General features: G+C 40.6%; 1 gene segment (V, D, J or C); it reads left to right on the top strand.

Annotated features, from left to right (window-relative positions):
• The first annotated feature begins 697 nt into the window (after positions 1-697).
• Positions 698-10,403, top strand: LOC144458664 (immunoglobulin heavy variable 3-43-like). The segment is given in 3 exon segments: positions 698-713; positions 832-1,009; positions 10,265-10,403. Coding segments are annotated over 3 exon segments (333 nt in total).
• Positions 10,404-10,668: the final 265 nt, after the last annotated feature.

Below are 10,668 nucleotides of genomic sequence, written 5' to 3'. Positions count from 1 at the left end.
GGCACAGTGAAGGTTGACAATAAACATTCACATCTTCTCTCTGAGAAGGCAAGAAGAACAACAGACCTACAGGTTGTACTTGAGTACAGTCAGCACACATCAGTAATGTTGCTGCAAATTTAAACTGCATGTCACAGAAACATGCCAAGTTTCAACTAGAAAATGGATGGTGGAAAATGTCCCATTGTTTAGTGTAGTCTAGTGGTGATGACATGCAACTGCCAGACATATCAATGATTTCCCACAGTTATATGACTATTTTTCTGCAGCTTTGCAACACTGTGATCCCTTTACATGGATACATCCATCCCTACAGACACCAGACGACATATGATGTTATAGCAGCTTCTGGTAGATACATTAAACCTGACAGAGAAAAAAACACCTGTCTGTAATTCATGAACTGGCAACATATTTAGTACAAGAGCTAAAAACTCTCACCATTATAGAGTCTTTTCAGAGCTCCTTTTTACATCAGAATATAGAACAATTTGATATTTTCTTTTTGAGGCACTTCTTTTGAATCTTGTCGTGATCTCTGTCTTTGTGTCTTGTTCAACCACTAATGATGTCAAAATAAAAAAGCACTGTGAGGAGGAGTCCATGCAAATCTTCATCTCCTCCATCTTTATTTATCTCACTGCAGACTGAAGAAGAGAGACCAAACCACTGAGCAGACATACAACACATTTCCACCATGACTTCAGCTACATGTATAATGTTTCTGATGCTATCATGGATTTCTGGTGAATACATACTTCTGCACTCCTCCTGTTCTTTGAAAAGGTTCATATTTCAGCTCTGTGATGATAACACTACTTTTCTCTCCAGGTGTTTGCAGTCAGACTCTGACTGAGTCTGAACCAGTGATAAAGCGCCCTGGAGAATCCCACAAACTGACCTGTACATATGCAGGAATATCAGATGATAATGCTGATATCTCCTGGATCAGACAAGCTGAAGGAAAAGGACTGGAGTGGGTTGCCCACATTTCTGCTCCGAGTGGAGCCACTAAAGCTTATTCCACATCAGTCAAGAATCGCTTCACCATTTCCAGAGACAACAACGTGGACCAGGTGTATCTGCAGATGAACAGCTTGACGGCTGAAGATTCTGCTGTTTATTATTGTGCTCGAGAGCCACAGTGACACAGGAAGCCACAGAGCTGTACAAAAACTCAACATGTCAAACTAAGTCAATACTAGGCGTTCTGCTTTTCACTTTCACAGAATCAGCTTCAGTTCAACATCTTCAACACACAGAAACACAGTCTCAATAAAACCTCCTCATTCAGACAATTTTTATTGCAGCTCTGGTGTTCTCCAATATGTAGTTGAGACTGGGAACATTAAATAATTCCTTTCACCTAAGTGTAACTGTCACTCTGAATTGTTCATAATTTTGTGAAGAATAAAAACATTAGGCTTTAAATTAATAATTTAATAGATCATTTTTCTTTACATGTCAAAATATAGATTCACAACACAACTCACAGCTTTGACTACTGAAAACAGCAGAGTTCATCCTTCTTTTATAGCCTGTCAGTGTCCTTGTCTATGCAAAGTGAACTTCCTCACAGTCTGCTATAAAGACTTGATATCATGCTGTCAGCTGCAGCAGAAGAAGAGAAGCTCCCATCAGATCACCTTCAATACCAACCATGTTCTCTATAGGATCCTGTGAGTCTCACTGAGGCAGAGACACTGACAGTATGATCACAGCACACTGACTGTTCACTCTTATTACACTCATTCAATATTCAACATGTTTTCCTCCACAGGTGTGAAGTGTCAACAGTTGACACAGCCAGCCTCTGTGACTGTGCAGCCAGGTCAGCGTCTGACCATCACCTGTCAGGTCTCTTATTCTCTCAGCAGCTATGCTACAAATTGGATCAGACAGCCTGCAGGGAAAGGACTGGAATGGATTGGAGCAGCACGTGTTGCATACACCTCAGATTACAAAGATTCACTGAAGAACAAGTTCAGTATCAGCTCAGACTCTTCCAGCAACACAGTGACTCTAAACGGACAGAATGTGCAGCCTGAAGACACTGCTGTGTATTACTGTGCCAGAGAGCCACAGTGACACAAAGCATCAGTAGACCTGAACAAAAACCCCTCAGTGCCTGAACACTTGTAACATGAAGCCACCAGAGGAGGAGCCCTCAGACCACTAATGATTTACTAATGACCAGCTCACTGTTGTTTGTTGTTACAGTAAAAAGGGAAGCAGGCTTTAGCTTGTATAAATGGTTCTTAAATAAATCTAAAAGCAGCTGTCTTCCTCAATTTTAAAATACGCTAACTTTACAATAACCGATACATCACTGTATGTATATATTTTTGAGATAGAATAATTCAGTTTTCAACTTTTTATAACTCCTAATCTAACTCTATTACAAATGAATCCTCAAAAAGACAGTTTTTCTTCCATGAAATTGTTATTAAAACAAAAAAATGCAGTTCTTGTCTGAATCATAAATGCATTTGTGACTAACTAAATTATAGTCTTGAGCCAACTTCATGGTGACGTTAAATAGTCAAACTAGAGAAAGGTTTTTTGTCAGAAATTCAAGATCCTGTTACAATCAACAAGGTGAACCCAAACGCAGAACACAGACTCAGGAAGACAGTGGTAAAAAATGGGGTCATATTGCCAGGATTATGAATGTGGCCGTAGAGGAAAATCCAGGAAATGGAGGCTGAGGGGAGTGGGCTGATGGCAGGCAAGCAACACAAGGTTGGAGGGGTTTGGCTGGCTGGGAGCCTGGCAGAAAGACAAACAGGTGGACAAATGGTGGGCGGTGATCCTGTGACAGAGGCAAACACAAGGTAAGTATCCACGAGAAAATTCACCAAAAAAAGTCCAAGTTGAATTCACAATTCCACAGCGGCCTGAAGCGTAACTGTACCACAAGACTCAACAACCTGGCGAGGATTGGAGAGGAGAGTTGGTGTTTTATACTGCAAGGCTGATCACTGGATGGTCCTCAGGTGAGCAGCAGGGAGCAGGTGAGTTGAATGAATGTAACCCAGGAGAGTGAGGGGTTTCCCACTCCACAGCACAGACACACAGAGAGACAGACGGGGGGAGGGGAAACAGAGGGCAAGGAAAAACCAAACACAGGGAAACTAGTGACACAGCCAGGACCGTGACAGTTCCACCTTCTCTCTGTGTGAGATGTGCCTTTGTATGTGTAATAATTTGCTCAAGGACTGAAACACAATGTTTGTTGAAGAATGAAAAATACATATGCCTGAAGTTTAGTTACTATTTATAGAAAGAAAACCAATTATCTATAATGTACTAAAGACTTAGGCCCAATCCCAATACCCCCCCTTGTCCACTACCCCTGGCCCTTGAAATGAAGCAACGAGGGGTAGGAGTTGAAATCTTTCCCTAGGAACTGGGACACCACTCACTACGTCACTGCGTTGGTTACATTCACGCATACGTAACTGTTTTAAACAGGAAGCTGCGAGCCATCTACATTTCCAACCGGCATCTACAATGGAGTCTCCAGTTTAGTTCATCCTACTGATCGCGTTTGCATTATTCATCATGCTTAGTTTAATGAACGACAGACGACAGGGGACTTCTGCTAGCTAGCTAGTTAGCTAACCAGCTAACATTACAGGACAGCATAGTTATACTAGCTGGCGTGTTATCGTGATGTGAAAAATCCGACAATTTTGCAGAACAGGACAGATGACAAACGTCAGATAGTGTGAGCTAGCTAGCTAGCTAACAAGCAACCTGATGATGGTAGCGTTAGCTATGTATGAACTGTTTTCCCCATCTCTTGCTCGGTGGTAGCCATGGCAACGTCTACCCCTCGCTGGCAAGTCAGCATCTGAAATCCCTCGCTCCAGAGGGCTAGTTTCATACCCACTACCCCTTGTTATGCCCCCTACCCCTACACGCAAAAAAGAACTGGGACACCCCTACCCCTCGCGGGAACGTGCAAATGTAGGGGTAGGGCCGACCCTTATTTTCCTTGTGTCTAACATGCCAATTGTGTCGGGGACCTAAACCTCAGAAAAAAAATATTAAATTTTTATCCTCCAACCAAATTCCTTCCATTCTTAAAGACTTAAACACAGTGTCACCAACAATATCCCTGTTTTGCTCAGTTGAAACAGCCTCTGTTCTGGTTAGCTTCTGCAGACCTTCTATCTGGCAGAAGTCAACACTGTTTTACTAATAAACTAATCCTCCCTCATTCTTCACTTCATTTCTTCAATATGTTTGTAGCTATTAGACTGCCCCAGGAATGAGTCCTGAAACCCACAAGTGAGTTCACATTTCAGCCAACCTGATCTCACAGAAATACGTGAAATGACCACGACCTCTTAACACCGCATTCCGTGGTGGCAGCACGTAATGGGTTGAAATTACGTGCTGCCACCACGAAAACAATGCCAATGTAAAGTCAATTAGGATCCTCTCCCGTGGTGGACACACGGATTCCCTGATTCAATCACGTCACGTCAACCTCGTTTTCCTCAATGATATCTTTAACATTCCTGTATACACACAAAAACGCGGAAGAGTCCTTGATAACTTAACAATATGACAGGTTAATGTCAAGGCCATAAAATAAAATAAATGTATTTTGCCAGCTTTTGATAGCGTAGGGCTTTAAGAGCATTGTCCTGTGGGCGGATGGGGCACGTTCCACTACTGTTTTGTAGCTGCTGTCCGCCGTCTGTGGGCTTCATTCCATTTCAGATTGCCATCCGTCTGCCATAACTGAATCCAAACGCCAGTAATAAATAAATAAATAAGAAGATAAAAATAAGGCTGAGCACGGAAGAACCAGAGAGGAAACACCATCACATGGAGCCCCTGGCAACCCGGCCACCCTCCACTCCACCAGGGGAGAGTGGACCCCAAGCCAGCGCCACAGAACGGCTGCCCCGCTGGTTATATGTCCGACTGTGGCAGCTGTCACACAAACCGCTGCTGAAAATTATACATTTTGATACAGGTAGGCTATATACATATTGCAAAACTCTGTAAAAGTACACCAAAGCATATTTTCGTTTCCAAATATTTATTTGAAAACGAAACCATTCATACGGTCAATATAAAACATTTTGTTCGTAATAAAAAACAAATGTAATCTCAATGTGAGCCAGCCGGCGGGACTGCGGCTGAACCACTTCCAATGTTCATTCATTCATTCATTCATTCAATCGCGTGTTCAATGTGTGTGTGTGTGTGTGTGTGTGTGTCAGAGAGGAGTATCAATAAAAAAAGTAATTATTTCGGTGTTTATTTCTTTTATTCTTCCGTTTTTTTAATTTAAATGCGTAATATAGCCAACAATATTATAGACCAAATGTTAATCTAATGATTATTGTAGAATGTATTTAGCAAATCACCACTCTCAACTGGAGACAGCAGCAAAAAAAAAAAGGCATTATAAAAAGCCGACAAATTGTGTTAATTAATTGATTAATTGACGTGAGACACTGAAGAGGTTGTCTCCTATAGTCTGTAATTTTTTATTTTTTTTTATCATAACTTCTCGGAAATTACTCAAAAGCAGAACATGTTAAAAGTAAATACAATAATAGGCTAAATAGTAGGCTATCTAAGCAATAATAAAGTGTCTAAACAATAAGAAATATTATCTAAGTTATCTATTAGGCTACCATTCCACTCGGTAAATAGATTTTAACATTTCAATATGATTTTAATATTATTTTTGCTTATTTCATTATTGTTATTATTGGTTTTACTTTTTAGTAGTATTGTATTGTCTGAGGATGACTCATTTTACTAACTATCTACAGTAAAAAAGATAAAAACAAGCAAAGAAACAAACAAAACTCATTTTATACACGGGGCCTTCAAAGTGCTCTCTGAAACTACACCTGGCATGGCTTGTGTCCAAAAAATGAAAAAAATCTAAACTTCGTCGTAGAGCTAAACCAAATACATCATTGGAAAGGTCTCAACCTGGAGAGTGACATATGTCAGTATGAAGATTCTACATGGCTCCTGCTTTCAGCCATTGACCTTTGAACCTTGACCTCAGTGCATGTTTGAGGGCTTATAACTCAGCAATGAAAGGGGGTACAGACATGGGACCAACTGTTATAGAGAGCTCTTGACCTCAGCTATCATGTGAGTGTAGTCAACAACTGTGGGTGCTGTCAGATATGGATAAAATATGGATAAAATTAATTTTCACCCATTTAGAAATTAGATATTTAAAATCTGATTTCACAAATGTGTTTACCATCCCCTTAAAGTCCACAGTGTACTCTCAATTCAATATTTACAACTTCCAAATCTGGGAAAAACACTTAGATTTTTAAAAAACTACAATTCCCTGGGACCGCGCCATGCAGTTTGATACATATCAGCAACATAGTTGTAGTTCTTCTGATTTGCAAAGTAGGGCTCTAAATAGGGTTGTAAAAAGATATATCTACTGAATATATCTAATATCAAGTAAAGCCGAACGAGTTATTACACTCCACCTAGATGAACTATGGTAAGAAAAAGTAAAGATGTCCGCTAATTTTCGATATTTTAGCTAATACACTAGAAACGGCGTTCTTGGGACAGTAGGTTCGTTTGCGGCATGTAAAATAGGGTTGTAAAAAGCTAGATCTACTGAATAAATCTAATATCTAGTAAAGCCGAAGTAGTTATTACACTGCACCTAGATGGACTATGTTAAGAAAAAAAGCAAGGATATTGGCTAATCGTAGTTATTTTAGATAGTACTCTAAAAACGGCATTTTTGGGACGGTAGGTTTTTTGCGGCTTGTTGTAAAACAGGGTCGTAAAAAGATACATCTACGAGTATATCAAATGTCTAGTAAAGCTGAACTAGTAATGACACTGCACCTAGATGAAATATGTTAAGAAAAAGTAGGCATGATGGTTCATTTCAGATATTTTAGCAAGTTCTCTAGAAACAGCGTTTTTGTGATTGAATATTTAAATAGGCTATAACAAATATCTAGAACAGCCGAACTATCACGTTATTATCATTATTATTATTATTGGTGGGAAATTATAACAGGGGAATGTATTTGCCGTTTTAATATCAAGAACACTTCCGCGTTTTTGTGTGTATACAGGAATGTTAAAGATATCATTGAGGAAAACGAGGTTGACGTGACTTGATTGAATCAGGGAATCTGTGTGTCCACCACGGGAGAGGACCCTAATTGACTTTACATTGGCATTGTTTTCGTGATGGCAGCACGTAATTTCAACCCATTACGTGCTGCCACCACGGAATGCGGTGTTAAGAGGTCGTGGTCATTTCACGTATTTCTGTGAGATCAGGTTGTGGGACTATGTTTACAAGCAGAAGAGTTCAGCGAGCCATCGAAGGACCGCCCTGTGGATTTACTATTGGTTCTGAAACGTAGGGAGTTTTTTAAACTCTGAAATTGTATCCGCCCATCTAAACACAAAATCAGGGAGAAAATCATCAGTCTTTAGTTAAGCAAAGCGTCTAAAGACTGACTTGTGAGTCTACTTTACGGGTGCAAAGATCCTGGCTATTTGAGCTCTATTTGAATTGATAATTAATAATTTCCCCAAAGTGCGTTAAACATTCTTGTCTGATCAATAAGAGGTGTGGTCTTATTAGTCTGACTATAAAATCATATCGCTGGACGAATAATTAAAGTGATTATGTTTAATAATTCTTATTAACGTCACTTTTTGCTAATATTGAGCTAATCAAACCCTACAGTATTCATGGTGAAAAACGTAGGCACCTGAATAAACTGTTTATGATCAAACAAATCTTACATATGTAATGGTGGAGAATGCAAACCCTGAATGAATCCTATCAATCAAACTTTTCATACAAAATGGTGGAGAATGTCGGCGAGCATTTATTTAATAAATACTGCCACAGAATAAATTATAAATTATGTAACAATCAATATTTCCTACAATCTTAAAGAAACAATGTTATCTAGCAACAATTAAACACATAAATTAAACAAAATGTGTCATTGTAATCACTACTACCTCACATAACAGCCAGAGACAGTGAAACAATCTGCTGAAATCAATGTACAGTGTGAATTAAAGAAATGTTACATGTACATATTTAAGCCACATAAATGTATTTATTATATGACATACTGTATGAAGCAAGTCAACACATTGTAGTGAAAGATAATGCTGCAGTTCTGGATATAAAAACACTAGATGGCAGTCAGTGTCAAGTTTCTCTCTCCTCTGTCACGATGAGGAGAAACTCAGATCTGCTGTTCTCATTAATATCAACTGTCTGACATTCAAACCCTGAACTACAGCTTCATACTCACATCTACTGTGAGGAAGAACATTTTGCTCACCATCTCATATAGATTACAAGATAAACAGCCAGGAGACTAAAGGACCTGCTGTTTGTTCTTGTGCCTGAGAGACATTGTGATGAAAGCTGAATGAATAAGTGATACTGCAATGAGACAAACTTTCACTTCTTGGGCTGATGGAGGAAAAACTATGTCTTACTTTGTCACATTCTTCCTCTGTTAGCAGTAATCCACCTCACTGAGGTGACCAGTCACTTCTTAAAGCCCCTACAAGGAACTTTAATTTTGAGTTGATTTTGGCGACCCTGTGGACAAAAGTGGTAGTGTTTCGCCGGAATGAAGCCTACATTTCCCATGAGCTCTAGCGCGTATTGTCGTAAAGATGCTTACCTGGCTTGCGCATGTGTTTGTTTTGGGGTTGAATTAAACAACAAGATGGGAAAACTTTGTCCCCACTCCTATCGGGGATCCCAGCTCCACCTCTCCGGCGTAAGCGCCACTGCCACCAGGGTAAACGCAGCAGTCGGCTGGTAAGGCTGAAGGCCTGTTTGGCGAGCACTTCCACGGCTTCTTGGACTGAGTATGGAGCGGTGCCTCGCCTCTTTATTTCTCGGCACTCGCTGGACCCTGTCGACGCCTGGCTGGTACCTGTCGTCGGCCCAGATGAGGTGTTCCAGCCCCGCGGCACCCTCCTCTCCATGTCCCCGCTGGCGCGGGGTGAATCTGCGCAACCTGCGGCCTCTGTGTGTGGCTCCCTGGACAGCTAACGCCGTGGACCCGCCGGCTTCTGCCAGGATTGGGCTGGTAAATGCTAGATCACTAGCAAACAAAACGTTTTCCTGAAGGATTTCCTGACTTCCCGAGGATTGGATTTTCTCTGTGTGACTGAGACGTGCCGTCTGAGTGCTGTAAATCGTTTCGTCCTGGAAGCGACCTGGGGCGAACCCGGAGACAGTTTCCTAAAGGTAGCCTATGGATATACACTATATAGAAATAGCTTATCTTCACACCAATGGTCTCATTTGCTGTTGTAGGTCACGCACAGACATCAGCAGAAACGAGAGACTTTTGCATATCCAGTTAAAAGTTCCTTGTAGCGGCTTTAAGCTAATTGAATTCCTCCCCTGGGGGATCAATAAAGTATATCTTATCTTATCTTATCTTAAAGGGAAAGAGGGAAACAATCTTTACATTTTATAAGTGTTTGTCACTTTAAATACTTTAAAGTTATAGAATTTATATATTAATGTATTTTTACTGCAGTGAAAAAATGATTTTCACTTTTGAACATTTTTAAACACTAAAACTTGTAATGATTGAAACATGTCAGTAAAGATTTTAATATGCCGACAAAGAAGAATATCCATTTCTGTTTCACCCTTCCATCTACCCTATAGCTGTGCTTGCTCATTCTTGAGGGGTGCAGGGGGCTGTAGCCAATCACAGGTAACAATGAGTGAGAGGCGCAGTACAGGTCACCGATGACAGGACTCAGTCACATTCTATTTTCATCAAATAAAAACTGAATGCCAAGAGTAATGTAATTGTACTCTCCCTGTGAGGAGGAGTCAATGCAAAACTCAGATATCTTCCATCTCTACTTATCTGACTGCAGAGAGGAGGACAGAGAACAGTGGACACACAGTTTAACATGATGGACTATAGGACAGGACTGCTGCTTTTAACTATCTGCTGGGCAGGTGAAGATTTTCACTCATCTTGAGTTGACATAGTTCTCATTTGTGTTTCTGACATTTCATGGTTTTCTTTGCTGTCTTGACAGGTGTTGATGGTCAGACTCTGACAGAATCTGAACCAGTGACTAAAAGGCCTGGAGAATCTCACAGACTGACCTGTACAGCCTCTGGATTAGACATTAGTGGCTACTGGATGCACTGGGTCAGACAGGCTCCTGGAAAAGGACTGGAGTGGATCGCTGCTGATGGTGGTGGTAGCAGCAAATACTACTCTCAGTCAGTTCAAGGCCGGTTCACCATCTCCAGAGACAACAGCAGACAGCAGGTGTATCTGCAGATGAACAGTCTGAAGACTGAAGATTCTGCTGTTTATTACTGTGCTGCAGAGCCACAGTGACTGCAGCTGGCTGAGCAGCTGTACAAAAACCTACAGTGCTCATGTTTGCTGGGCTAATAGACCCAATAATAAACTTTATGTTTGTTTTTTCTAATGCTTTTAATGAGCACATAATTTCGACTTCATTACAAAAATGAATAACAACTTGTCCCTGAGAAAACAACAATTATTACAACACAGCAATAAAGTAGCTTTTAAAATGTTACAGTGATCACCTCCTCATCAGGCACAGACAACAATCTGCTAAGATTATTGACTCCTGCTG

The sequence above is a fragment of the Epinephelus lanceolatus genome, chromosome 18 (assembly GCF_041903045.1).
Source record: "Epinephelus lanceolatus isolate andai-2023 chromosome 18, ASM4190304v1, whole genome shotgun sequence".
Classification (NCBI taxonomy): Eukaryota; Metazoa; Chordata; class Actinopteri; order Perciformes; family Serranidae; genus Epinephelus; species Epinephelus lanceolatus.
Note: the sequence above shows the minus strand (reverse complement) of the source record. Positions and strands in the feature narration are given on the sequence as shown.